This window comes from Bos taurus, chromosome 22 (assembly GCF_002263795.3).
Source record: "Bos taurus isolate L1 Dominette 01449 registration number 42190680 breed Hereford chromosome 22, ARS-UCD2.0, whole genome shotgun sequence".
Classification (NCBI taxonomy): domain Eukaryota; kingdom Metazoa; phylum Chordata; class Mammalia; order Artiodactyla; family Bovidae; genus Bos; species Bos taurus.
Window position 1 is genome coordinate 51420757 of NC_037349.1, and position 26273 is coordinate 51447029.

At 57.8% G+C, this 26273-nt stretch overlaps 3 protein-coding genes and 1 pseudogene across 16 annotated transcripts in view; 2 read left to right on the forward strand and 2 right to left on the reverse strand.

The window, feature by feature from the left end:
* Positions 1 to 764: 764 nt before the first annotated feature.
* On the reverse strand, positions 765 to 7678 carry TMA7 (translation machinery associated 7 homolog). Of its 2 annotated transcripts, XM_059879856.1 has the most exons (5): positions 7520 to 7678; positions 2696 to 2778; positions 2551 to 2606; positions 2380 to 2463; positions 765 to 962 (listed from the first exon to the last, which is right to left on the reverse strand). In XM_059879856.1, exons 1-5 carry the CDS (start codon positions 7676 to 7678, stop codon positions 928 to 930), a joined length of 417 nt encoding a protein of 138 aa, XP_059735839.1. In that variant the 3' UTR covers positions 765 to 927. The 2 variants fall into 2 exon arrangements, with proteins under 2 accessions (XP_059735839.1, NP_001157275.1); NM_001163803.2 differs by lacking the exon at positions 7520 to 7678 and having other exon boundaries at positions 2380 to 2467; positions 2696 to 2726.
* Positions 2850 to 12224, forward strand: CCDC51 (coiled-coil domain containing 51). Of its 8 annotated transcripts, none has more exons than XM_059879661.1 (6): positions 2850 to 3108; positions 3281 to 3359; positions 5773 to 8462; positions 9077 to 9381; positions 10541 to 10705; positions 11241 to 12222. In XM_059879661.1, exons 4-6 carry the CDS (start codon positions 9085 to 9087, stop codon positions 11991 to 11993), a joined length of 1215 nt encoding a protein of 404 aa, XP_059735644.1. In that variant the 5' UTR covers positions 2850 to 3108; positions 3281 to 3359; positions 5773 to 8462; positions 9077 to 9084; the 3' UTR covers positions 11994 to 12222. The 8 variants fall into 8 exon arrangements, with proteins under 8 accessions (XP_059735644.1, XP_059735645.1, XP_010816031.1 ...); XM_059879662.1 differs by having other exon boundaries at positions 8390 to 8462; XM_010817729.4 differs by lacking the exon at positions 5773 to 8462 and having other exon boundaries at positions 2850 to 2926.
* Positions 12225 to 14587: 2363 nt separating this feature from the next.
* The window catches only part of PLXNB1 (plexin B1), a 28752-nt gene continuing 17066 nt past the window's right edge, over positions 14588 to 26273 (forward strand). For 2 of the 6 annotated variants that reach the window (XM_024983278.2, XM_010817867.4), the window contains exons 1-12: positions 14588 to 14712; positions 19088 to 19140; positions 19801 to 20913; positions 21873 to 22055; positions 22376 to 22504; positions 22631 to 22731; positions 23017 to 23149; positions 23312 to 23468; positions 23729 to 23837; positions 23927 to 24035; positions 24473 to 25153; positions 25346 to 25468. In XM_024983278.2, coding sequence (XP_024839046.1) covers positions 19807 to 20913; positions 21873 to 22055; positions 22376 to 22504; positions 22631 to 22731; positions 23017 to 23149; positions 23312 to 23468; positions 23729 to 23837; positions 23927 to 24035; positions 24473 to 25153; positions 25346 to 25468 — 2832 coding nt within the window. In that variant the 5' untranslated portion in view covers positions 14588 to 14712; positions 19088 to 19140; positions 19801 to 19806. Of the gene's footprint in view, positions 14713 to 15271; positions 15518 to 19087; positions 19141 to 19800; positions 20914 to 21872; positions 22056 to 22375; positions 22505 to 22630; positions 22732 to 23016; positions 23150 to 23311; positions 23469 to 23728; positions 23838 to 23926; positions 24036 to 24472; positions 25154 to 25345; positions 25469 to 26273 lie in introns of those variants that run through there. The other 4 variants (XM_024983277.2, XM_024983279.2, XM_024983280.2 and 1 more) reach the window with 4 other exon arrangements.
* Positions 25490 to 26273, reverse strand: LOC104975581 (large ribosomal subunit protein eL36-like; annotated as a pseudogene).

The window sequence follows — 26273 nt, forward strand, 5'->3', positions numbered from 1 at the left end:
TAAGGAAGGGTTTCTAGTAGGTGAAAACAGTGAAGAGAAAGCTTGCTTGGAATGTAGGTCTCCATGGCTCAAGATGGATCAGGGGGATGAACTGTAGATACCAGAGGGTAGGGGGCAGCATCCAGACCCCTTAGTGCCTCACTGGTCATTGTGGGGACTTTTTTTTTTTTTCCCCCCGGCTCTAAGAAGCTACTGAGGAATTCTCAGCCAAGGAGAAACAAAGTATAACTTTAAGGTTTAGAGATTACTCTAGGTCCTGAGTAAGCACTAGCTGTTGGGAAGCAAGGGTAGGGAGAGGAAGACAAATTTTGACTTCACTATAATATTCAGGTGAGGGATTTTAGGGTTAGAGTAAAGATCTGGTGGCATTAGAATTAAGTATGAAGGGTCTAGATTTAATTTTGCTGATGGATTGAGTTGGGGGTGGGGGAGCTAAGAGGTGGGAATCTAGCAAAGATCTTCTAAAGCCCTAATGGAAATGCAGACCTGGGTGCTTCAGAGTAAGCTTAGTCCTTACAGACTCGCTCCCCTGCAACAACAGAGAAGTGCCTTGACAAGAGGAATTGTTCACTGGCAGATGTTCAACTTGCACACAGCAGGTTCCTTACATGAACAGATGCACAACCTTATTAAGGTGGTACAGAAATCAGGATAGCACACAGACTTAAGAAGACACTTTGGCAGGATTCTGGACTGGGTTTATATGGATCTCTTAGCTAAGGTAGAAATGGCTGAGAAGAACTAAAGACAAGATGAGCCAAGTGTACTTTTTTTTTTCTTACAAAAGTTTATTCTTAAATGTACAATAGGTTCCAAGACAACACTTCATTCTAGCTATAGGTGGCAACAGATATTACGGCAGGGAATCCAGGTGTTTAATCAGGAATGGAACTAAGGGTCATCATTGCCTCAGGCACAAGGAACAGCTTACTTTTTGCCAGATTTCTTAATTCCACCGGTGGCTGCAAAAGGAAGAAAAAAGTCTCAACCAAGGAAAAACACAAGCTCTGTGGTTGAAGCCTGAGGGGCCTACCATGGATCCTATTAAATAATAAGGGCCAGCTCTTGTACTGGGCATTTTTGTGACACATGCATGCACAGGGTTCTACCAGTATTATTTCTGGGCAAAAATGAGTAAGGTGGTGAATGAGAATAAAGGCAGAGCACAAGTAATGGCTATACACTGATCTGCATCTCAACTGTGTTGGGTATTTCAGACTGGCTCACTTAATCCGAATCCCCTCAACCCATTTTACAGATAACAAAGTCTCAGTGTTAGATATTGTTCAAAGTTATAAACTGGTAATGCAACAAAGAAAAGATTCTAACCTAGGTAGCGTGACTTCCAAGTCCATATTCTTACCTGTCACATACCACACTACTGTATGTATTACGATCCTGGGATCTGATTTACTCAGTATCTTTACTTCAGCCAATTTACAAGTAACACATGGCAAGTAATTTAACAAACAGTTATAGAATTAAGCATACCTAAATAGGAATGAAAGTCCAATGGGTTGTGACAAAATAGACTTTAAACGTGCGTGCTGCTCGTGTTCCGTCACGTCATGCTCTACGATCCCACGGACTGTAGCCTGACAGTTTCCTCTGTCTGTGGGATTTTCCAGGCAAGAATACTGGAGTGGGTTGCCATTTCCTACTCCAGGGGATCTTCCTGACCCAGGGATTGAATTCTCCTCTCTTGCATCTCCTGTTTGGTAGGAGGATTCTTTACCACCGGGCCACCTGGGGAGCCCCAGTGATTCTGTAGGGTATAGATAACCGCTGAGAAAACAATCCCTATTTTGATGAGTGTAAACAGGATTTAAGAAGCACAAAATACAACGACTGATGAGTTTTGAAAAATATTTTGATATGTAATCAATTCCTCTTACACAAAAGGAGACGAGAGAGAATGGTAGAGAATTAAGTTTAAAAACACGCCAAGAAGCCTGGACTTTATGCATTAGCCTAGGCGCATCCAGCAGTGAAAACACAGGGTGCAAAAGTATTTGCTAGACTTTTAATTACACGAGTAGTCAAGAAATGTTATAAGCAACAAAGTAGTAGTGAAGTTCGGATTTGGAGCAAGAAACTATAGAGAATATGTGGAACTCAACTATACGAACTTGTGTGAGATACATTTCTGTATTTCCATTTCTGCCACTTCCCTAAGCAAGAGAAGCCCATACTGGGTCTGGCTCTCACTCCATCCAGCTGCTACGAATCCAAGCCTGGCTAGGACCATCCACCACAGTGGACAGGAGCAGAGACCTTGCAGCTTATCCACGAGGCAGGACACTGACCTGCTCGGGACCGTATCCAGACTGATGCTCACGCGTTTATCCGGTTTGATCTCCCTACCCCGCCCTCACTTACCCAGGGGGCCTTTCCCCGCGGCCTTTGCTTTTAGCTCCTCAAGTTTCTTCTGCTCCTCCTTCTGCTTCTGCTTGAATGCCTTATCTTCCTAGAGAGAGGGGAAAGCGCGTTCACTGCAAGCGGATTACCCAGTCCCTCCGCGCCCGCCCATGCCTCTGCGCCCGCCCTCACCTCGTCCATCTCCTTGGCTTGCTTCTTGGGCTGCTTCAGGGGCTTCTTCTTGCCACCTGGGTGAGACACGAGACCGCTCAGCCTGGCCCCCGCTAGCTCTCGACCCTCTCTGCCCTGACCCACTCCATCGTCCCTGCACACTTACCTTCGCGGCCCGACATGGCGCCTGCCGCCCCTTCCCCAGACCCTGCCACCGGAAGCGGAGCTCCCCGTTCCAGCTCCCTGCGCCTATACCTCCACGCGGGCTCGCTGATTGGCTCCTGATGCGGAAGTTGCGCTCCTGCCGGAAGTGGTCCCCCAGAAGGCGGGCCCTAAAGGGTCGGCGATCAACTGAGTGGCGGGCGCTCCTTGGGGGTTGAGGCGCAAAGCGCGTCAGGTACTGGGGCGGCGGGATGTCCGTCCCGGGGAGAGTCCGGAAGCCGCGAGGGGTGCTTAAGCTCAAGCGCTAAGCTTGGAAAAAAACACAGGGAAAGTACTGCAGGTAGAGGGATGGGCTTGTGCAAAGGCCTTGAAGCTCGGTGCATCGCTGGAACCTAGGAAAGCACAGTGTGACTGGAGGTCAGATGTGAGGGAAGTAGGAGCGGGTGCGGGGGCGGGGGGTGAGGGGGGGCTAGATCACCGGTTCTAGAGCTTTGGAGGCTCCCGGAAGGAGTTTTGTAATATAGCTCGGAGTGCGACATTTTGCAAATTCTGTTTATTCATCCAGTATTTTTTTTTGCTGGGTGTGCAGTACACGCAGGTAGTACTTTAGGCACTGAGGCTGAAGCAATGAACAAAACAGTGCCTGCCCTGGCAGAGCGGCCATTCTGGTGAGTAAGACAGACTATCAGTGAATACGTGAATTGCAAAGCACGGATCCTGTGATAGGTGTCTGAGGAAAAATAAAACAGTGGGTAAGGCGTCCTGGAGTAGGAGTGCACGGCTGTGACATTTGAGCAGGACTTGAAAAAAGAGAAGAGCGCAAGCACACAGATATCGACGAGGAGGTGTCAGGGTCCTGAGGTGGGAATAGCTTGTGTGTGGGAGCAGCGTCAGGAAGCCTGGAATTTTATGGGAACTTTGTGAAGTGAAAGATGTGTCAGCTAAGCTTATTGTGGTAAACATCTAGCTATCTATACATTTGTCATGTCATCACATTGTACATCTCAAATTTATGTGATGGTGTATGTCAATTTAATCTCACAAAAACTGGGAGAAAAGGTCCACGTGACTGGAACAGAGTGGGGAAAGGGAGACTGATGGGAGATGAAGTGAGAGGAGAGAAGGATGAGGGCCAGGAGGTGGATGCCATGTAGGCCTTGGAAAGGATTTTGGCTTTTACCTTGAAAGAAATGGAGAAACCATTGCAGGACTTCAGCAGAGAGAGAGATAGTCTGACCTGTGTTTTGAAAGGACCACTGCCTGCTCTGACAGTAGGGGCTAGAGTAGAAGCACAGACATCTGTCAGAGGCTCTTAGGATAACCCAGGCAAAAGACGTTGGTCTTTGGGACTAGGGCTTCCCTTGTGGCTCAGCTGGTAAAGAATCCACCTGCAATGCTGGAGATCTTCCCTGGTTGGGAAGATCCCCAGGAGAAGGGAAAGGCTACTGACTCCAGTCTTCTGGCCTGGAGAATTCCATGGACTGTATAGTCCATGGGGTCACAAAGAGTTGGCATGACTGAGCAACTTTCACTTGGGCACTTGGGGTAGCAGGGGAAGGGGCAAGAGGAAGAGGGAATCTGAATTTAGTTTCAGAGGTGGAGGTGACATTTGCTAATGGACTGGCTGTGAGGAGGGAGAGAAAGGAAAGTCAGGGATGATGTGAGAGTTTGAGCCTGATTGGGACTTGGGGTTTCCATCCGCTGAGATGGAGAAGGCTGTGGTAAAGGCAGCTTTGGGAGAGGAAGATTCTCATCAGCCTTCCTAGCAGAGACCTGGATTGGGCAGTTTGGTAAATGAGCCTGGGATTCAGAAGAGAGCTGTGGACTGGAGAGGCCCGAAAACAGTTTGCTTGCTTGTTTTTTATACTTTATTTTTGTCCACACCATGTAGCTTTCTGGATCGAAGTTCCCCAGCCAGGGATTGAACACAGGCCCTGACAGTGAAAGCTCCCAAGTCCTCCTAACCACTGGCCCACCAGGGAATTCTGTTTTTTTTTTTTTGGCTGTGTTGGGTCTTCTTGCTGCACGGGCTTTTCTCTAGTTGAGGCGAGTGGGGGCTACTCTCTAATTGTGGTGTTCAGGCTCTAGTGCGAGCGGGTTTGCGGGTTTCAGTAGTTGTGGCTCCCAGGCTCTAGAGCACTGGCTCAGTAGTTGTGGTGCACAGGCCTACTTGTTCCTCAGGATCTTCCTGGACTAGGGATCGAAACCCGTGTCTCCTGCATCGGCAGGCAGATTCCTCATCACTGAGCCACCAGGAAAGCCCTGTTTGTTTTCCAGTGACAGCTTTATTGAGATATGATTTACATAACCCTAACCCTACACTTCCGGCTTCCCTGGTGGCTCAGTGGTAAAGAATCTGGCTGCAATGCAGGAGCTTGATCCTGGGGTTGGGAAGATCTCCTGGAGAAGGACATGGCAACCCACTCCAGTATTCTTGACTAGAGAATCTCGTGGGCAGAGAAGCCTGGTGGGCTACAGTCCGTGGGGTCACAAACAGTCAGACAGGACCGAAGTGACTCAGCAGGCACGCAGCCATACAGTTCACCTACTTAATGCTACAGTTCAGTGGTTTTAATGTATTTACAGTCTTGCACAGCCATCCCTACAATCAATCATAAAAGTAGCCAGTTTTTCAAGTCACAAGACTGGATGAAAGAGGAGCCTGAGGACAGAGCCCTGGGGCACCATGTGAAGAGGTTGTGGAAATGAGTGGGGACTGGAAGCCAAGAGGAGAAGGTGGTTTAAGAAGGAGGAAGCTATCATAAGGCACAGGCTGCCGACAGGGCAAGTGAGATGAGGAGGAAACTGATCATTGGTTTTAGGCACGTGGGAATGACCGGAACAAGAGCAGTTCCACTGGCCCGGTGGGATTGAAGGCCAGATCAGAGAGGCGGTTAAGTGCGACCAGGAGGAGAGGAGCTGCAGACAGCTGGTGCAGGTGCTCTGTCACAGAGCAAAGGGGCACAGAGAAGCGGGGCTTCTCTGCTGGGGTGGGGGTGGGGTGGTCGCATCAATTCCTGAGCCGTGTCTGAGGAGGGGAGAGGGTATGGGACCTGGAGCACGGCATGGCCTTTCCTACAGCAGGACGTTTTCATCCTGAGGAGCAAGAGAAGGTGGGGATGAGACAGACACTGGCAGGTTCAAAGATACAGTAGGAGTTTATGGACGTTCTCTTCCAATTTTAAAACATTTTTTGGGTGAGAAATGAAGCCGACCATCAGCTGCAGGTGAGCATGAGGTGCTGGTGATGGAGGTTTGAGGAGAGGGCAGTTGGTAGGAGACAGTCATCTGGCTGGAGCAGGAGAATGGATTTGGAGAGGCAAGGTTCTGAACCTGACCCAGACCCTGCTCACTTTGGCCTCGGTCCAGCCCTCCCCAGTCTCCTCTACTGTTTCCAGCTGCACAGGTAGCCCTGCAGATTTTAGACGATGTCAAGCCCTGTTCCACTTTTTCTCTCTGCCAGGAATGTTGGGGCCTATGAGACATCTCAGTGGGAAGGAGCTGGGAGACGGGGGCAAGGGAGTGGTAGGAGGCTGAGAAGAGGGCCTGGAGTCGGGGAGCCACTTGGGAGTCATTGGTGCATCCCCTCCCTAAGCCGTGTCCCTGCTGTCTCTGAGCTTCTGTTCTGGTGAGGGGTGAGGCACACAGGAAGAAGGCAACGTGTATGTCTGATGGAGAAAATGCGGGAGCCTGATGGTGGCGAAGGAGGGAGTTGTCAGGAAAGGCCTTATCAAGAAGTGATGTTTGAGCAGACTTAGGTGTAAAGTGGCTGGACTTGTGGAGGAGGAGTGGTCCATGCAGAGGAAGTGGCAGGGCACAGACCCTGCGGTGGGATCGTGTTCAGTGTGGTGGGGTTGCTGGAGTGGGGTTCTTACAGTGACGGAGAGAAGAAAGGGGATTGGGTTGAGAGGACCAGGCCTTGTCGGTTGTTGGCAGGACTGGCGTTCACGCCAGCTGACTGGGGAACTCTCAGGGTTTTCACCCGAGGGGTGTGATCTGACTTACAAGTTAATAGAGCCTCCCCTGTGAAGTAGGCTGTGAGTGGCAGGGGAGGAAGCCAAGACCGTGTAGGAGACGGGGGCTGTCTTCTCTGCCTGGGATAAGTGACCTTCCTGGATCCAGGAATGTGCTGCTGATAGAGGAGGAACCGGGACGGGAGGTTGAGAAGGTTGGAGGAATCTGAGGAGGCGGGGTGGTGATTTCAGAATGAGAGGGTGCTGAAAGTTGCAGAGGTGCTGGAGGAGAAATCCGAGTAGCAGCTGCTGGATGTGACAAGGGGGAGGTTCTGCAGGGCTTTAGGAGAGCAGCCTTGCTGGTCAGGCGGGATCAAGAGAGAAGGGGGCTAGGAAGTAGTGACAGCCAAAGGGACACCTTTCCGCTGGGTGTGGCGGTGGGCAGGTCCACAAGGCTGCATGCTTTGTTTTGACTGGGGCGTGCCTGTAGGAATGTTGTGGGGCACAGTCTGTGAGCAGTGAGCACTGGCCTTGAGGCCCTGGAGGCTTGCCTGACCTCTGGGGCATGGGTAGCCTGTGCTCCTTTGGGCTTTTGGGGTTTGGGTGCAGTGCCAGCTTGGACCCATTGTCATAGGGATGTCCCTTTCTGTGGCTCTCAGCTCAGGCTTTTGCCAGGACGCATGCCCCGACCCAACCAACTATGTTTCCAAGAGGGTCTGAGCTTCTTTGTGATACCGTGGGGAGGGGGCCTGGGTGGGAGGCTGAGATCACCTTACATCCGGAAGCACTTTCCTCTGTAATTGGAGCTCTCCTAGTCTGTCTTCTGGTCTGGCCCTTTGACTCCCAGGTGTTGCTTGGATAGCCAGAGTCAGTACTTGGGGGTGGGGTGCTCTGAAGCAGGGTTTGCCTGAGAGTGAGGGTCCCCTGGCTCTCTCTTCTGGGTCCTCAGCATCATTCCTGCACTTGGGCTCGGCCAGGCCTGCCTGGCTAAAGGGAGACTCCTTGTGCTGTTCAGGTACCAGAGGAGCAGGCATTGTGGGGCCCAAACATCAGAGCAAGGCTGAAAAGGGAAAGATTAAAGAAACCTAACCTGTTGGGCAGTTCCCGGGGTTGGGGAGGAGGAAGAAAGCTTGTGGAAAGAGAGACATGTGAGACTGGGAGTTGGTCACCTGGAATGTCTGCGCTTGGAGGGCAGAAGGAAGGTTTGCTGGGAACCTCAGAAGAGCTGTCCTCTACGAAGCAATCCAAGCGGTTTGGGTTTGCTTTGTTTTTACCCCGGAATTGCCTCTCGAGGCGGGAGCTTTCTGTCCTGGGACATGAATGACCTGTGTCCTAGAACAGAAATGAAAGTGCTTCCCCGTTTGGAGACAGCCCTCAGGGAGTCCAGGAAGCTGGTTTTGATAGTCATTTACAGAAATCTTTCCCCAAATCCCCTCAGTTAATTCCAGTTTCCCCGGCAGTCTTGGTGAATCCTTGCGAGGCTCTGTTAAGCATGGATACAACACAGGTTTCAGAATTGTATGTGAGGGACTTCCCTGGTGGTCCATTGGCTAAGGCTTCACCTTTCAATGCACGCGGTGCAGGTGGGATCCCTGGTCCGGAGTTAAGATGCCACATATCTCATGGCCAAAAGAGTGAAACAGAAAACAGAAGCAATATTGTAACAAATTCAGTAGGCCAAAAAACCAAAGCATAAGGAATATTGTAACAAAGTCAATAAAGACTTTAAAAATGGCCCACTTCAGGAAAAAAAAAAAGGATCTTTGAGGTTATCCGGAAACTGGCCACCAGGCTTCTCATGCAGACCTGGGGATGCAGGCAAGTGGGTGGAATGGGAGGGTCTGGCTCCTGGCGTCATGGAGGGAGGTGGGAGGCTCGGGTTCCTATATATGTTCTTCCCTTACATGCTCTATTCTCCAGGAGAGCACCTGGCAAAGCCTGACCCTGGTGGCTGCCCTCTCCGGGCCCAACAGTTTGGACTTAAAAAAAAAAAAAAATATATATATATATGTATATATATATATATATAAAGCCTGCACAAAGCAACAGTATATATATATATACTGTTGCTTTGTGCAGGCTTTTTCTAGTTGCGGAGAGCCAGTTACTCTTTGGTGCAGTTTGGGGGCTTCTCATTACAGTGGCTCCTCTTGTTGCGAAGCACAGGCTCTAGGCTCACGGACTTCAGTACTTGCTGCACACGTGCATACATACTCATGTGGCACACGGGCATAGTTGCTCCACGGCACGTGGAATCTGCCTGAATCAGGGCTCAAACCCGTGTCTTCTGCATTAGCAGTTGGATTCTTAGCCACCGCGCCACCCGGGAAGTCCCCAGTTTAGACTTTTTAAAGGAAACTCTCGGGGATGAGACCCGACTTGAGCCTTGCTTGTGTCAGCTGTCAGCCGATCTGTCTGGCCTCTCCCCACAGATCTCTGGATGACAGGGCGCAGCCGTGTGTTGGCCATGCGGCACGTCGGGGGTGTGTCTCCCGTACTGGTACGGAGGGACCTCTTTCTGACCAGGACTCTCTGCAGCCACGGCCCCAGCCAGCCCAGAGAGAAGAGGCCCGAGGAGGTGGCCCTGGGGCTGTACCACCGCCTTACCGCACTGGGAGCAGCCCTGGGGCACAGCATTCGGCAGCGGGCATCCTCCACGGCCAAGACTTGGTGGGACAGATATGAAGAGTTTGTGGGACTCAATGAAGTTCGAGAGGCCCAGGGAAACGTCACTGAGGTGAGGACAGGAGCTGGGGTTTGGCCCAGCCCTCTCACCTGGGCGATGTGGCCTGGAGGCTCCTGCAAATGAATGACCAGCCACAGGTGCTGGGAAGCCACGTCCAGACTGGTCTGTCCTTGAACACGCACTAGGACGGGGAGCTGAGTTGTTTCTTACATGATGGCTGGGTTTGATATCACCGGGGTGAAGGGCCCCCCTGTTCCCCATTGCAACAAATTGCTGTGTATGCTGTGTACCGGGGGGTCCTGGGCCATTAATATCCTTTGTGTTGGGCCAGCAAACACTTCCTTCATTGACTGTTTTAGGGGTTGGTGGTAAGAGTTGCCTGGAGGGTTACAAGGTCCTCACAGTCCCGACTGTGGTTAAAACATCCCTCGAGAAGGTGGAGGCCCCGGGAATTAATCAGACTGTGAGGTGGGGAGAACTGCCTCCGGTTGTCCAGTCCTCTGTGGCAGGGAAAACGTGTTCCACCATCTCTGGCATCATCGACTCAATGGACGTGAGTTTGAGCAAACTCTAGAATATAGTTGGAGAAGGCAATGGCACCCCACTCCAGTACTCTTGCCTGGAAAATCCTATGGATGGAGGAGCCTGGTAGGCTGCTGTCTTTGGGATCTCAGAGTCGGACATGACTGAAGTGACTTAGCAGCAACAGCAGCAGCTAGAAGATAGTGAGGGACAGGGAAGCGTGGCATGCTGCAATCTATGGCGTCTCAAAGAGTCAGACATGACTGAGTGACTGAACAACAACAACAATCTTGTTTCCCACCCTGGCACAGATGTGTAGCAGGGTGGGAAGAATCCGGGGCTCAGTGAGAGGTATTGAGGTGCAGTGCTGTCTCTCCCCTCGGAGGTCATGACTTTGGCTGAGCCAGGGTTTCTCAGCCTGTTGACTGGAGGCCTGGCGATGCCTGTCACGGCGTTCAGTGATGTTGGGAGGTGTAGCTAAGGTAACACCCAGGAAGCCAATAAAAGGCCCGGGGCTGCACCCTGAGGACCACTGGGTGAGCCAGAATTGTGTGTCCGAGGCACTGTCTTTCCAGCCTGTGCACTGACACCCGCCAAGACCTCTTCTCAGCCGCGTCTGGTTGGGAGTGGAGAGGACCCTGGGTGGCGTGGAGAAAGGGGCGGGTGACTTCTCTTGTTCTCACTGCAGGCAGAGAAAGTGTTCATGGTGGCTCGAGGGCTTGTCCGGGAGGCTCGTGAGGACTTGGAAAGTCAGCAGACCAAGCTGAAGGAGGTGAGGGACCGCCTGGACCGCATCTCCAGAGACGATAACCAGTACCTGGAGCTGGCCACTCTGGAGCACAGGATGCTGCAGGTAGGCTCCTTCCTCACCTGCATGGGACCCTAGCCTGCAGGGTGTGGAGGGGCGAGGTGGGGGCTCTGATGGGTTTGGGGTCAGAGACCTGGTGAGGAGGTAAACCAGAAAACCTTGGGGAGAGACTGGGCTCTGGGGCTCCAGTGCCTGTCCACCCTCTCCACTCCTGGACAGCTGGGATCAACGGTCTAGTGTACTCTGGGCCCCGGATTATTGGGAGGGAGCACCATGGAGAGGGCCTCCCGGAGAGCGCCAGACATTTCCCTTCTGACAGACACAGTCTGGAGACCCCCGTGCATGTCCGCTCAGACCCACAGCTGCCCGGGGAGGATAGCACCGCGCTCACCTGGACCATCCCCGGTTCCTTTGCTCCCCCGACCCGTCCAGACTTAACACTGTCCTCACTCACCCAGCGTGTTTATGGAACATGTAATCCGTGCCAGGCCTGAAGCCAAGTCTCAGGGATGTGGTTGTGGGACTTCCGCTGGAGGCTGCTGGGCCAGGTCGCTGCTACATGACAGCTTTGCTTCCGCAGGAGGAGAAGCGGCTTCGTATGACCTACCTGCGCGCGGAAGACTCTGAGCGAGAGAAATTCTCCCTCTTCTCTGCAGCTGTGCGGGAAAGCCATGAGAAGGAGCGCACCCGGGCGGAGAGGACCAAGAACTGGTCGCTCATCGGGTCAGTCCTGGGGGCCTTGATCGGTGTGGCTGGCTCCACCTACGTGAACCGCGTGCGGCTCCAGGAGTTGAAGGCTTTGCTCCTAGAGGCCCAGAAGGGTCCTGTGAGCCTCCAGGAAGCCATCCGAGAACAGGCGTCCAGCTACTCGCTCCAGCAGAGGGACCTCCGTGACCTCGTGGCAGACCTGAAGGGCCTGGTGCAAGCTGGGACCGGGCAGGGCTCTTTGTCCCAGGCAGGTTCTTCCCCCACCCAAGACAGAGACACAGATGTCCTTTCAGCTGCCTTGAGAGAGCAGCTCAGCCATTCTAGACAGGTCCGTTCACGTCTAGAGGGTTTACGAGAGCAGCTTGATGGCCTGGAAAAGACCGTGAGCCAAGTGGCTGGGGTGGTTCAGCTTGCAAAGGCTGCAGCACACCCGGGCCTGGAGTCTGCAGACGGAGCTCTGCCTGGTTCCCTGCTGGAACAGGGGAGCATGATCATGGCGCTGTCGGACACGGAGCAGAGGCTGGAAGCCCAGGTCAACAGGAACACCGTTTATGGCACGCTGGTCACTTGTGCGACGTTTGTGGCCGTCCTACCTGTGCTTTATATGCTGTTCAGGGCCAGCTAGCCCCCTGGACCCTCCTCCAGAGGGAGGGGGTATGGATGTGGATTTAGTAAGAGAATGAAGTAATGAAGTGAACTTCCAGGGGTGTACTCAACCTGAGTCTGCCCTCACCGGCAGACATCCTTTGCTTTTTAGGCAGCACTAATTGACGTTAACTAGCAAGCAGCAAATATTTGTCCTCACGTCTTTCAATTTTGTCTTATTAAAACGTCTTTCATTTTTCTTATTTAAAGTAATGTATGTGAGACTGAGTTTTGTCCATTGAACATTCAGATTTGGAACTCGAGGGTTGGGCCTGAAAGTAAGATAATCGCCCCCTTATAGTTCCTCTCTCATCTCTTGATCTGGCCCTTGGTTCAAGACCATTTTGGATATACTGGTCCCTCCCCCTACCCACCACCAGGCCTTGATTTTCATTTCGGATTTCCTGGCCTGTCCTCCACTTGTCCAACCCACCTGTGTCGGATGGCCCATGATTTCCAGTCAATAAAACTTGGCTCGCTGCCACTCACTGGTGACCATGGTCACGGCCTGTCTTTTGGATCACTTGCTCTGCCATGTTGGAGAGAACTTCCTGGTTCTAACACTAGAGGATTGATTAGAGGAGAGCAGGGAATAGGGATTGGGGGAATGGTTGGTAAATACCACTGGGGACAGAATTACAGGGGTTGGAGACCAATCTGGTTCCCTGCTGGAGCGCCACTTGGGCGGGGTATCATTTTACACACAGCCTAGGGATGGCCTCTCCAGCCTTGGGCAGAGCTCAGCCCGCCAGCAGTGTGAGCGGTGAGGCAGTGACGGGGAGGGACCTCTCAGAGGTGGGAGGTACGCTTGGGGGGCATGGAGGCATACTGCACTGAGAACCCTTGACCTCTTCCTTCTCAGTGGAGAACAACAGCCTTTGACCTCCTGGGTCAAATGGCCATGGGTGGCCTTGTGTGTCCTTGAGTAAACAGGAGCAGCGAGGAGGCGCTCTGCTTGCACTGTGGGTCTGAAGAACCCACCCTCCTTTCCGGATGCAACGAGGTAGGTCAGCAGGTTGAGCAGAGCTGACACACGGCAGGGGCCTATGGAAGCAGAAATGCTTCCATGAGATCCCGCCCTTCTTGGGAACCTGTGCTCAGCCCTGGCCAGTGGCCCCATGGGTGCAGTGAAGCTCTGATCGTCTGGTCACTCCATCCGTGGCCTTGTTTTCTTTTTGTAATGATTCCTTTGGAGGGCGTGGGATGAAATGACCTCTACATTTGGTGGGGTTCATCCTCCTGGTGGGGTAGGAGATGCCATATCTGTCCACAGATGAGGGGTGTTGTGGGGTTTGGAAATCCTAGGTCCTAAACATAGGTGAGGAGAAGGCAATGGCACCCCACTCCAGTACTCTTGCCTGGAAAATCTCATGGATGGAGGAGCCTGGTAGGCTGCAGTCCATGAGGTTGCTATGAGTTGGACATAGCAACTTCACTTTCACTTTTCACTTTCATGCACTGGAGAAGGAAATGGCAACCCACTCCAGTGTTCTTGCCTGGAGAATCCCAGGGACAGGGGAGCCTGGTGGGCTGCCGTCTGTGGGGTCGCACAGAGTCAGACACGACTGAAGTGACTTAGCAGCAGCAAACATAGGTGAGGTAGGTCCTAAAGGGTGTGCACTTGAATGAATGGGTCTGGGGAGGGGAGGAGTCCAGGTATATGGAAGGGCCACCCCACACCCCCACAAGCTGCACAGGAAGGCAAGGCAAGGTGGCTGAGGGCCTTGGGGCACACCAGCTTGACTGAGGTGGTGATGGGTGTGGAGCATAACGTTAGGGAATGGAGTGGGGCACCCCAGAAGGCCAGATAGCACCTGGGGTCTGTGATGTCCATAGACGAGGGAACTGGGGAAAGGGTGCCATCCTGGTGCAGACAGAGTGCTGAATCCTGGACCCAGATGTTGGAAGATTGGTTGGAGGACCAGGGAGCAAGCCGAGGTGCTGGGGAGGGACAACTTGGAAGGCAGAGTCAGGTCTGTGAGTGAAGGCACCCTGATGGGTGGAAGGTGGGAAGAGGGTGCCTGAAGTTTAGCTCTTTAGACAGCAGCCAGTGTGGATGATACCTGATCAAGGTTCCCCACAAGCCTTGCAGAGGCCCTGGGAGCTTTCAGGGTGTGTGACAAATTTTGCCTCCCAGGCGGCTGTCCCAGTGGCTGAGAGCCAAAACCCTCTGGAAGTCCTAATAGGATGGACTAAATGCTGGCTCCTGAGTTTGCAGGGAGCCAAGCCTGAAGGGCCCTGCAGAGGGCACACCTGGGCCTCAGGAGAGAACCCAGGTGTGCCTTTGGAAGGGTGACGTATTTACGGGTGAGGGAGTCTGGACTTGCCCACGGCTTCTCAGCTTGGGGCGGGTCCAGGTACAGGTTTGGGAGGAAATGCGCCCTAGCTTGTGCACATTTGCAGCGGTGGGCCCTCCTCTCCCAGCCCGGCTAGGTGTGGCATCACCTCCACTTGACGGTGAGCAAACAAGCATGTGTGTTTGGGGGGCAGGGGTCAGGTTTCTTGGCTCAGTGATGGCGCAAACCCAGGCCCAACCCCAAAGCCAGAGCTCTTCCCGCACAGCCAGAGGTGGGGGCCGGAAGGAGAGCTTGGCCGTTTGAGAGTCCCAGGAGTAGGACCGGTGGGCAGAAACCAGGCGCCCCGGAGTTCAGGTAAAGAAAGTTGGAGGAGGATGACCACAGGAACCAGGTACTGGACTGGTAAGACGGGCCCCGGAGAGCGGGGGTGGTGGTTGGCGGTGGTTGGTGGGGCAGGTGAGGGGCGTGGGTCCCACCGGGCGCTGGCAGGCAGGCAGGCGGAGGTCCGGTCGGAGCACCACCACACGTCGGGTTGGAGAGCGCGACCCCCACCCCCCAGCCCCCGCCGTCCGGCCCCTCCCGTGCCGGAGGGCCCCCAATTCCGGCTCCAGCGCGGCGCGCAGGTGAGGCCCGGCGGGGACTGGGCGGGGTGGGGCAGCCGGTCCCGCGGCTCGACTCTGCGCGCTCCTCCCGCCGCCATCCGCGTTGCCTTGGCAACCGCCGGGGTGCAGCCCTTTCCCCTCCCCTCCCCCCACCGTCCGCCCCCCTAGCGAGCGAGGGGTCGAGTCCCCCGCCCTCGGCAAGTGCAGAGCCGGGAGGGCTGGAATGCGGGGTCCCGGGCGGCTCGGGGCCGCGCGCCCGGCTCTCCCGGCTGCTTCCGGCCTGGCCTGGGCGGCGGGCGGGGGGAGGGCGGCCCGGCGGGAGCGGGGGGGGAAGGAGCGGAGCCGGGCCCGGCCGACGCGGCTTTGTCTCCTTTGTTCCCGGCGGTGGCAGCGCCGCGGCGGGCGGGGCGGGCGGCGGGCGCAGTTTTCCGCCCCTCGGTCTCCGGGTAACAGCTGCGGCTCCGCCAGACCCACCTCCGGGGGGTGGCGGAGCGGGGTGTGGGGGGCGAACAAGGGAGGGGGGAGGCCGCCGCGCGCGCAGATTCCGAACCCGGAGCGGCCGGCGCCCGCCTCGGCGCGCTCGTCCCGCGGGGCCCGGCCGGGTGGTGAGTGCGGGGCCCGGGGCCGGGCGGTGGGGCCGGGGCGACGCGTCCCCGGGGTGGACGGGCCTGGAGCCGCGATGCCGCCGGGCCGAGGCGGCCCGGGGTGAGTGGTGGGCGGCTTCGATCCTGAGAGTTGGGACCACACTTCTCCGCGCGAAGGGAAACTCTGGCGGCTCCGCCTGTAACGCGATTGGGAGACAGAGGAGGTGGAGCCGCTCCTCCGCGCCCCCTCCTCGCCGCCGCCGCCTCAGCCGGGGACCGGCCGGCCTCTTCCCCGCCCTCCAGGACCACTGGGGGGGTCCTTGCCCTGGTCAGGGAGGAGGGAGGAGGGTCGGGGAAGAGCAACAGGGAGGTCCAGGCTTCCCCTCCGCAGTAGCAGCCCTTCCAGGCGGTACTCGGCGCGACTGACAAAGGCAGACTGGGATCCCCCTGCCACGCACCCCCAGAGGGGGAGCCCCCACCCCGCACCCAGATGGTGGGTGATTGATGAGCACTCGTTGAGTCCTCACTGGTAAATGGTGCCCCCCACCCCGCCCCTACCCCGGCTCAACACAGACAACAGGGCCGGCACTCTGCACTCTGATGCTGTCAATGAGTAACTTCTGGGTGCACCCTGGGAGCCCAGCGACAGGGCCGAAAGGAAAGGCCGGTTTCGCACCAATCCCTACGACTCCGGTGAAGAGGGCTGGGATATGAACACTTCCAGTTTCAAGGGCAGAGTTTATATGCCCTTTTGGTTGGCCAGGACAGCCCCAGGTCCAGGAGACTGTGCTTGTTCTTTGCAGCAGAAGTTAGGCAGCCTTGGGCCCTGCTGAATCGGTCCAGAGATGGGGGGCCCAGAAGAGCTAGGCTTTGACTCTAGTTGGGGCTTGAGATGTTGGGGATGGAGAAGAGATCTTAGTTGTATAAGTTGGGGACTGGAGGCCCAGCTCCAAAGCACCCTTTTCAGTCTGCTCTGGCCTAGTCATTAAAAGTGGGGCTGACAACTGTGTCCTTCGAGAAGCCGAGTGGCTTGTAGCAGGTTGTGGGCTCCGCATCTCCCCTGCTGGCTGAGTTTTCTTGGCTGTGAAATGAGGGTTCTTTTCAATATTCAAGAAGCACCTGCTCAGTGCTAACGTCTGTCCCGCTTACTGGGGCCTCTGAATTAGAAGTCACGTTCTCTGCCTTTAAGGAATTTCAGGATAGGAGCGTGGAACAGGGAGAAAAGTGGCCTTGGCTGGTGCCTCGCGTGCCAGGCACACACCATACCACGTTGAACGATCAGAGCAGTCCTGCCTCCCATTCTCCAGATGGGAAATCTGAGGCTCAGAGAGCCCAAGGCAGAGCTGCAATGTACACCAGGGCGGTGGCTGGGGATGCCCGCCGATCACATGTGGTGGGCTTCTCAGGAGCCTGGGGGACAGTGAGGGCTTCTCTGGGAGGTGATGGTTGGGCACCTCATGTAATAGGGAGTGAGCGTGGAGGAGTGTGATGAGCAGTCTGCAGTTTGGCCTGGCAGGAACGAAAAGCATGTGTGGGGGAGCCCTGGCAAGGATCCCACAGGAGAGCGTGTGGATGGGAGGGGCTTGACCTTTATCCTCCAGGCCCCGGGGGGGGGGGTGCCTCCAAAGATGCTGGAGAGAGGGACATCCTCAGATTCTGCTTAAAGTCCCCCTGAGGTGGGAGGAGGTGCACCGGAGGGGCCAGAGGCTGTCTGTGGCCGATAGGAGAAAAATGTCACCACCCTTCTTTTCTTCCCACCCGTGGTATGTGGGGAAGGGCGAGGGTGGCTCAGCCCCATGGCAGTGATTGAAGAAGGCTGACACTTTTCCCAGCGGGGGTCAGCCTCCAGCCTGCGATGTGACTTTGCCAGAAGCTGTTTGGGTCCTGCCCATTGGCTTCCTGTGGGCCACTCGACTCAGTTGTGATTTTACATGTAGGGAGTGCCTTGGTGGCTGCCCCTTGAGGGTTGGAGAACTCTGGCATGAAGTCTGCGCTGAGCAAATGTTTGTAAGCGAACGGTGGGGGAGACCCTCTGCCCAAGGCCCGTCCCTGGGAGGGAGGCGGTGGGAGGGGCCGAGCAGTAGCTGAGTGTAGCAGCCAGCCTTTGCCCATCCTCAGGCAGACCCCATCTTCCCGGGGTAAGAAACTTTCCCCACCGTGCCTCGGGCACAAGGTGGGGGGCTCCTGAGAAGCCTGGCCTTGCCATAGTCCTGGGCTTCTTGCCGGGTTCACGACTCTCCCTGCCGCCCCCCTCCCCCTGCCCCCTCGGTGGCAAACAGTGGCTGCCTTGTTCCCGCTCCCATAGAGCTGCCCTGTTCTCTGCACACTAAAAATGGAAACCCCCAAGCTATTTTGGGAGCAGTGCCCAGCCGGGCTGTGGCCACAGCTCCTCGCTGGACCTTCCTCCGAGCCTTACGCCCAGCCCTGCTCCCTCTGGGCCAGCCTCAGGAGCACCCAGCTAGGGGGGCCTCGGCTGGGAGGAGCCAACCTGGACCCTGGGAAGCTCTCGGAGGAGCACTGTGCACCGGCAGACTGGCAGCTGGGTGGCAGGAGGGGCTGGGCCATGTGGCCTGGACACAAACAAGCAGGGAGAACATCTCACAGCTTGGGATGCGCTGCCGGTCCCCAGTGCTTTACCCACCCTGGTGCTCCAGGCTGGAGACCAGCCAGGTTTTAGCAAGGTGGTGTCATGGTTTCCTGGTCTCCCCAGGCTTCAGGTGGAGTCTGCAGGGAGGGGGTCTGTGAGGACAGCAGGCCCTCAAGGTCTGGGAAGGTTCAGGGGATGTGGGGTACTCGTCTGGTGACTTCCTCTAGCACCACCCCCCTGCCCCCTCCACCTCCCCCCTCTGCTCTGACCTGCAGGAGAGGAAATAGCAAGAGATGATGGCCTGGCTTCCAGAGCCCTTGAGGACTTAGGGCTCGAACCAGGGAAGTGTGTGTGAGTCTGTGTGTGTGGGGTCAGGATGTGGGTGGTGGTGTGTATGTCTTGGGTGGGTGGGTGGGTAAGTGTGTTTGTGTGGGATGTGCTTCCGGGTATGTGTCTCTGGCTCGTATGTACAGGCAGTGTGTGCATGCATCTAGGTGTGTGCTCACACCCATGTGTTTGGGTGTTGGTGTGTGCATGCAGGGTGGGTGGTGTGTATACTTCTTGGTGTGTGCGAGCATGAGTGTGCTCACGTGCTGGTGGCAGCCTGGGGCAAGGCTTGGCCTGGGCCTGTGGGCAGGGCATGTACCTGGGCACCCTGAGAGGGCAGAGTTTGGGCAGAGGGCAAGGATGGGAAATGCTGAGGGCGGGCTGTAGGGGGGATAGGGCCAAAGTGGGGGCCAGACTGGGCCCACCGGCCACTCAACTCCTCCATAGCTGCCCTTTCCCAGGCCCTGAGGATGCCTGGTTCCGCTGCCCTCCCCCTCCATGGGCTCCGAGGAGGCGTCCCCTGTGGAATGTGTTTGGTGGCTGAGGGCCAGGCTGGGCCCAGCTCCACTAGCAGACTGGGCAGCGGGGAGGGGTACCTTTGTGCTGCCTCTGTGGTGGGGGGCCCATGTTCCTGCCGCCCAGCCCCCAGCTCCATGCTCTGCTCTCTCCCCGGCTAGGTGACTCCCGCTCAGGGCATGCCGTTGTCTCCTGATCCAGCCGGCCCTGCCAGGTGAGCCTGGCCTCACACCCAAGTGTGGGACTCCCACCTCTCTTAGGGGCTCTCCAAGCTGGGGTCCAGCTGTTTAGGCCCTGTCCATGGCAGCCTTGACCCTCTCATCTCTCCGGTCTGTTGGTTTTCTGCTTATCACCCTTCTGGATTCCTAGCCTGAAAGGCCCTTCACCCACTTCTTGCCCTGCCCTAACATGCAGGTGGCCCATGGGATCTCGCCCTCTCGTTTCCTGCCCAGGAAACCGACATCCGTGCAGAGGGGCCTTCTGGGTCCCTTCTTCCCATTCCCTGGCTCTCCTGCCCCTTCCAGGCCCTGGTCCCCAGGAGCAGGATGTTTCCCGCATCTCTGCCTCTCTAGCCCCTCACCCTTGGACCCTGTGTTGACAATGGGCAGTCTAGGTGTGGGGTGGGGGCTGCCGGTCTCCTGAGAGAGTGATACTTACAGAGAACAGGCAGTGTTGACGTTCCCAGGACAGCGTCTGCTGAGCCCTTGCAAATGTGTGGTCCTGTGGTCCTCGTAAGCGCGGTGCCATCTCAGCCTGGTTCTCGCTGTCTTGGGAGGGGCATCTTGGCAGTGTCACAGCCCTGTTTCTCACCAGTGGTCCCATGGGGCTCAGGTGGCCGCCCGAGCCCTGCTCACGCTCTCTGTCTCCCTGCCAGGTGACCATGCCTGCCCTTGGCCTAGCTCTCCTCCAGGCGCTCTTGGCCGGATGGGTCCTCGGCCTCCAACCCCTGCCACCGACGGCTTTCACTCCCAATGGTACGCGTCTGCAGCACCTGGCTCGAGACCCCACCTCAGGCACCCTCTACCTCGGAGCCACCAACTTCTTATTCCAGCTGAGCCCGGAACTGCAGCTGGAGGCCACTGTGTCCACTGGCCCTGTGCTGGACAGCAGGGACTGTCTGCCCCCTGTGATGCCTGACGAGTGCCCCCAGGCACAGCCCACCAGCAACCTGAACCAGCTGCTCCTGGTGAGCCCGGGGGCCCTGGTGGTGTGCGGCAGCGTACACCAGGGGGTCTGTGAGCAGAGGCGCCTGGGGCAGCTCGGGCAGCTGCTGCTGCGGCCGGAGCGGCCCGGGGACACCCAGTATGTGGCCGCCAACGACCCCACCGTCAGCACGGTGGGACTGGTGGCCCAGGGCCCGTCTGGGGAGCCCCTCCTGTTTGTGGGGCGAGGCTACACCAGCCGAGGCGTAGGGGGCGGCATCCCGCCCATCACCACCCGGGCCTTACAGCCCCCGGACCCCCAGGCCGCCTTCTCTTATGAGGAGACGGCCAAGCTCGCCGTGGGCCGCCTCTCGGAGTACAGCCATCACTTCGTGAGCGCCTTCGCGCGCGGGGCCAGTGCCTACTTCCTGTTCCTTCGGCGGGACCTGCAGGCTCAGTCTCGAGCCTTCCGCGCCTACGTGTCCCGCGTGTGCCTCCGGGATCAGCACTACTACTCCTACGTGGAGCTGCCCCTGGCCTGTCAGGGGGGCCGCTACGGGCTCATCCAGGCTGCGGCAGTGGCCGCGTCCGCGGACGTGGCCCAGGGCGAGGTGCTCTTTGTGGCCTTCTCCTCCGCGGCTCCCCCCAGCGTGGGCCGGCCCCCATCGGCAGCTGCCGGGACTACTGGCGCATCGGCGCTCTGTGCCTTCCCCCTGGATGAGGTGGATCGCCTTGCTAATCGCACCCGCGATGCCTGCTACACCCAGGAGGGCCGTGCTGAGGATGGGGCGGAGGTGGCCTACATCGAGTATGATGTCAACTCCGACTGTGCTCAGCTGCCCGTGGTAAGTCCTGGCACTGGCCAGCCCTTCCCTGTCTCTGAGGCCACTGGGCAGGCATTTACTGGTCAGGTCAGCGGATGTTTAGTGATTCCTTTGTGTCTGGGCGATGGAGGAATACCTTATAGGAAGAGTGGCATACAGGAGGAACAGACAGCCAGCTGTGCAGGGCTATGCTTGGATCTGGCACCGAAGGGATGGCATTTGTGTAGTGGACTGAGAGGGTGTTTGAGGGTCTAGGGTACCGGGCAGGGACCCAGAATGTGGCAAGGCTGGACTCTATTGTTTAAAGTTTCTTGAGAGGCAAGTGAGGTTCAGGCTTGGTGAGACTTGTTTGGCCCTCGTCTCAGGATGGGCGAACACTTCCCAAGTGGCATTAGTGGTAAAGAATCCGCCTGCCAATGCAGGAGACATTAGAGATGCAGGGTCAGTCCTTGGGTGGGGAAGATGTCCTGGAGGAGGTATGGCAACCCACTCCAGTATTCTTGCCTGGGAAGTCCCATGGACAGAGGAGCCTGGCGGATTACAGTCCATGGGGTCGCAAAGAGAAGGACCTGACTGAAGCGACTTAGCACACATGCAGGTTGGATGAAAAGGGTAGAAGCTGCATATAGGGAGACTGACTCAGTGAGAGGTGGGAGGGGACCCAGGTTAGTGGACGTGGAGAGAAGGATGCAGGCTGGAAGAAGTTTTGGAAGAATGGTCCAGGGCAAGGCTTGTGCATGAACTGGAGGAAGCAGCTCCCAGGCCAGGGATGGGAGAAAGTGGGGCCCCCAGACATGTGGGGATCACAGGAGGCGATGGAGCTGCTGCAGACTGTGGATGGAAGCCACTGAGGCAGGACCAAGGATGCGGCTATGGGAGAGCCAAGAACTGGCAGAGATGCTGGGAGAGGGGATGGGGTTGTTTAGGGAGGATGGAGGGGATCTGGGGAGGACTTAACTTGGGCTTCTGGCTGTCTGCAGGACACCCTGGATGCGTATCCCTGTGGCTCAGACCACACGCCCAGCCCCATGGCCAGCCGTGTCCCCCTGGAAGCCACGCCGGTTCTGGAGTGGCCGGGGGTCCAGCTAACAGCTGTGGCAATCACTGTGGAAGATGGACATACCATTGCTTTCCTGGGCGACAGTCAAGGGCAGCTGCATAGGGTGAGTCCACAGGAGGTACTGGGCCCTGCCACAGAACTGGAAGGGATGGGCTGCTGGGGACCCAGCCTGGACAGAGCTATGCCTGGGACCCCCTGGGGCTGCGACGTGAGATCTATGTATCTCTGGCCCCAGGCTGGGGGAGATGACCTGTGTTCCTTTTTCTGGGGCCGGATGGCATTTACCCGTGATACCCCCACTCCCACCCCGGGGCTGGGTGGTAATGACCTGTACTGCCTAGGAGGAAATTCTACCTGTAAATTGCTTTACTGGGGCGAGCAGGGTGGGCCTTGGGCCTCAGACCCTGTGGTCTCTGATCTCAGGTCTACTTGGGCCCAGGGAGCGATGGCCACCCGTACTCCACCCAGATCGTCCAGCAGGGGTCTGCGGTGAGCAGAGACCTCATCTTTGATGGGGCCTTCAAGCACCTGTATGTCATGACTCAGAGCACGGTGAGTGCCAGGCGCCCCCAGGGAGGGCGTGGCAGCTGGGAGGGCCCTTGAGGGAACCAGGGCCCTGTATGTGGGTGAGCTGCCGGCACTTGGATCGCTGGCCTCAAATCTTCTTTGCTGCTATAGCTTCTCAAGGTTCCCGTGGCCTCCTGTGCTCAGCACCTGGACTGTGTGTCCTGCCTGGCTCACAGGGACCCATACTGTGGGTGGTGTGTGCTCCTCGGCAGGTCAGTGCCCGTCCCCCCCCCGCCATCATCCCCACCCCACCCCAGCCTCCTGCCCGCAATGCTCCTACCCACTTGCCCTGTCTCCAGGGTTCCCAGTCCTTGGCCCTTGACTTTCCACCTTTGACCCCTGGATGTGCCAGTCTCACCCTCCACCCTGACTTGCCAGGCATGTCATGGCCCCTTTGAGGATCTTGCCCAGGTCCCTAGGATTGCATGTGTCCCTGCCCCGTGAACTGCCAGTGGTCCCCTGAGGGTCACAGGTGGACACTGGTCCTTCTCGTCCAGGTGCAGTCGCCGTTCCGAGTGCTCTCGGGGCCGGGGCTCAGAGCGGTGGCTGTGGAGCTTCCAGCCTGAGCTGGGATGTCTGCGTGTGGCAGCCTTGAGTCCTGCCAACATCAGCCGTGAGGAGAGGAGGGAGGTGAAGACCAGAGCAGGCGGGGCCCTGTTACTAACCCAGGCTGGGAAGGGTGCTTGTGACTCCTGGGGGCCAGCGGCCACAGGTGCCTGCCCACACTGGGTACCTGTACACGGAGCCTGATCTGCCCGGGGGCTCCAATGGTGTCCCGGCCTCTCTTGGCAGGTTTTCTTGTCGGTACCTGACCTGCCCCCACTGTGGCCAGGGGAGTCTTACTCCTGCCACTTTGGGGAATCCCAGAGTCCTGCCCTGCTGACCAATTCTGGGGTCATGTGCCCCTCCCCGGACCCTAGCGAGGCCCCAGAGCTGCCAAGAGGAGCCGGTGGGTGAGAGAAGGAGCCCCGCCATCTTCCCATTTTGCTCCAAGGGGTGTGATAGGGATGAGGTGTGAATGTAGGCAAAGAACGCTAAAGCGGTGCCTTTCTCTGCATCCTCCGTCTGCTCCCGGGTCCCCTCAAGTCCCTCTTTCCTACCCTGTGGACTGTGTTCCTGACCTTTGGAGTGCTGATCCCAAACCCGGTGTGGTCTCGGGGTCCGGGTGCCCCTCCCCTGTTCTCAGCCCAGCCCCTCCCCTCTCTGCAGACCACGTGTCCGTGAGCATGGAGCTCAGGTTTGGCGCCGTCGTGATCGCCGAGGCTGCCCTCTCCTTCTATGACTGCGTGGCCATCACCTTGCTCCGCCCGTCAGCACCGTGAGTTCCTCACCCCGACCCCTGGTGCTCCCCCCAACCCTGGGCTGCCCCGTGGCGCCCCCATGCCCCCATGACTGTGCTCTGTGCAGGTGCCAGGCCTGCGTGAGCAGCCGCTGGGGGTGTAACTGGTGTGTCTGGCAGCACCTCTGCACACACAAGGCCTCGTGTGATGCCGGGCCCACAGTGGTCGGCCGACAGGTGAGCCCATCGCCTTGCTGGGTCCGGGAGGGAGGGCGGGGTGGGGCATGGGGGTCCCCGTCGTGAGGGTTTCTCTGGTGGCCTGGGCTCTGTGTGTCTGCCTGCCCAAGTGCTCCGTTACGAGCACCTGAGCTGCCGTGTGGGACCTGCTCCCTGGAGGATGGCTGTCAGCATCCCACCTGTTTCGGGAGAGGCTGTTAGTGGCTGAGAGGCAGGAGAGGTCTGGGCATTGCGCCCCACCTTGGCACAGATGCCCCAGAGCCTGCCCCCTGCCCCCTCCCATCCCCTCTGGAGAATTAATGGGCTGTTTTTGTCTCTCTTCTCCTTGGTCTCCTTTCCTTTTAACATACCCTTTGCCTGCCTGCCGCCTGCTCCCGCGCCTGCCTGCTGAGTGGCCCTTCCTGTCCCTTCCTGTCCCTCTCTGCCTCCCCCTCCAGAGCCCACTTCTCTCCCCGGCCCCTCCTGCCCGAGATGCACCCACCTCCTTCCCACCCACAGTCCCCCAGGCCATGGTCACTCCCACTCCTGACACCCTGCCTGTGGACACTCCTTCCATAGCTTCCAATGTCCCCCCTGGGGCCAGGCCTTCCCCGCTCAGCCCCTGGGTGCCATGGGCAGGAACTGACCCCACCCCTGCCTCGGCTCCCACGGAGTCGCCTCTCCCCAGGGACCCTCCTCCTGCCCCCTCCAGCCCCCAGAGCACACCTGGCCCCACTGTGCCCGGCCCCTCGGCCTTAGGACCCCTGGCCACCCCTGAGGACCTGCTGGCCTCACACCCACCACCCTCTGAGGCAGCGGCCCTGCCTCCCGCCCCTGTGGAGCCTGGCCCCGAGGCCCTCCCCTCTGTGGGCCCCCAGGACCACCCCCCTGGCTCTGCCCCTGCCACCACTTTCCCAGGGGCCGCTGGCTCCACGAAGCCCGCTCTGGACTGGCTCATGAGAGAAGGCGGCGAGCTGCCCGAGGCGGACGAGTGGACGGGGGGTGATATGCCCGCCTTCTCCACTTCCAGCCTCCTCTCAGGTGATGGAGACTCCGCTGAGCACGAGGGCCCTCCCGCCCCGCTCATCCTCCTGTCCAGCCTGGACTACCAGTACGACACCCCTGGGCTCGGGGAGCTGGTGAGACCCGGCCCAGGAAGGGGGCCTCAGGGGAGGGGATGGGGGCCCACCTCATGATTCTGCCGGCGAGGGATGGGGCGGACAGTGGGGTGTGCCACCTTGCGCTGCCCGGGTCCCCTGGGGTTTTGCCTGGGGAGGGGGCGCTGTGACAGCGGGTGGGTGCCATAGACTGCCTTGCGCTTGGGGCTGCAGGAGGAAGCGACCTGGGGGGCAGCCTCCTGCCCTTGTGTGGAGAGCGTGCAGGGCTCCAGCCTGATGCCCGTCCACGTGCGGCGAGAAGTGCGACTGCTAGGCCGGAACCTGCGCCTCTTCCAGGTGTGTGTGGCCCGTGTGTGGGTGTCGCCATGGCCTCCTTTCTGTGTGTGTGTGTGAGTTGCTCAGTTGTGGCTGACTCTTTGCAGCCCTCCACCCTCCTCTGTCCATGGAATTTCCCAGATGAGAATACTGGAGTGGGTTGCCATTTCCTTCTCCAGGGGATCTTCCCCACCCAGGAATTGAACCTAGGTCTATGGCGTTGCAGTCAGATTCTTTTTTTTTTTTTGTCTGGAAAGGTTTACTGTGCTTGGAGGGGAAAGGTTCAGTCCTTCTTGGCTATTGCGTTCCTCATGGTGGCTGGGACGTCGCTCAGCTCCTCTCTTCATCTTAGCATGGATGCGTGTCCCCACCCTTTTCTTGATCAACTTGAGGGCCCGCTTGTCCTTGGAGACCACGAGCAGCTCCCTGGCCCGCCGCTCATGAGGGGCGAAGCCACACGCTTCCCGGTTTGTGTTCCGCACGAACCTGGTGTGTTTGGTGAGGTGCCTGCGGCGGCGGCGGCGTGCCTCAGTTTGCTCATGTCCTTGGCCGCCTTGTGACCTTGTTGAGGCCCACGGCCCCGGGGTAGCGCAGAGCCTTGGCTGTTGTTCTTCACTGGCTGTCGTGGCAGGAGTGCACGCAGATTCTTTACTGCCTGAGCCACCAGAGGAGGAAGCAGTGGCCTCCTTGGCCGTCAGCGAACTAGACACAAGTCCCGGCGAGGAGGGGAGAGCGTGACCTCAGGCCTCGATCCCAGCCCAGGGACTGTGCTGGGGGCCCCGCAGAGCTCACCAGGCCCAGCTCCTGAAGCTGCCCCCGCCGCCAT

Excerpts from the sequence above, each read along its gene's own strand:
- TMA7 (XM_059879856.1), bottom strand. The coding sequence starts at position 7,678 with ATGCCTGCTCCTCTGGTACCTGAACAGCACAAGGAGTCTCCCTTTAGC. Across the intron at positions 2,779-7,519 it reads TCAGAGCACCCCACCCCCAA|GCGCAGGGAGCTGGAACGGG; the intron begins GTACTGACTCTG and ends GTGGAGGTATAG. Across the intron at positions 2,464-2,550 it reads AAGCCAAGGAGATGGACGAG|ATAAGGCATTCAAGCAGAAG; the intron begins GTGAGGGCGGGC and ends CTCTCTAGGAAG.
- CCDC51 (XM_059879661.1), top strand. The coding sequence starts at position 9,085 with ATGACAGGGCGCAGCCGTGTGTTGGCCATGCGGCACGTCGGGGGTGTG. Across the intron at positions 9,382-10,540 it reads CCCAGGGAAACGTCACTGAG|GCAGAGAAAGTGTTCATGGT; the intron begins GTGAGGACAGGA and ends TTCTCACTGCAG. Across the intron at positions 10,706-11,240 it reads TGGAGCACAGGATGCTGCAG|GAGGAGAAGCGGCTTCGTAT; the intron begins GTAGGCTCCTTC and ends TTGCTTCCGCAG.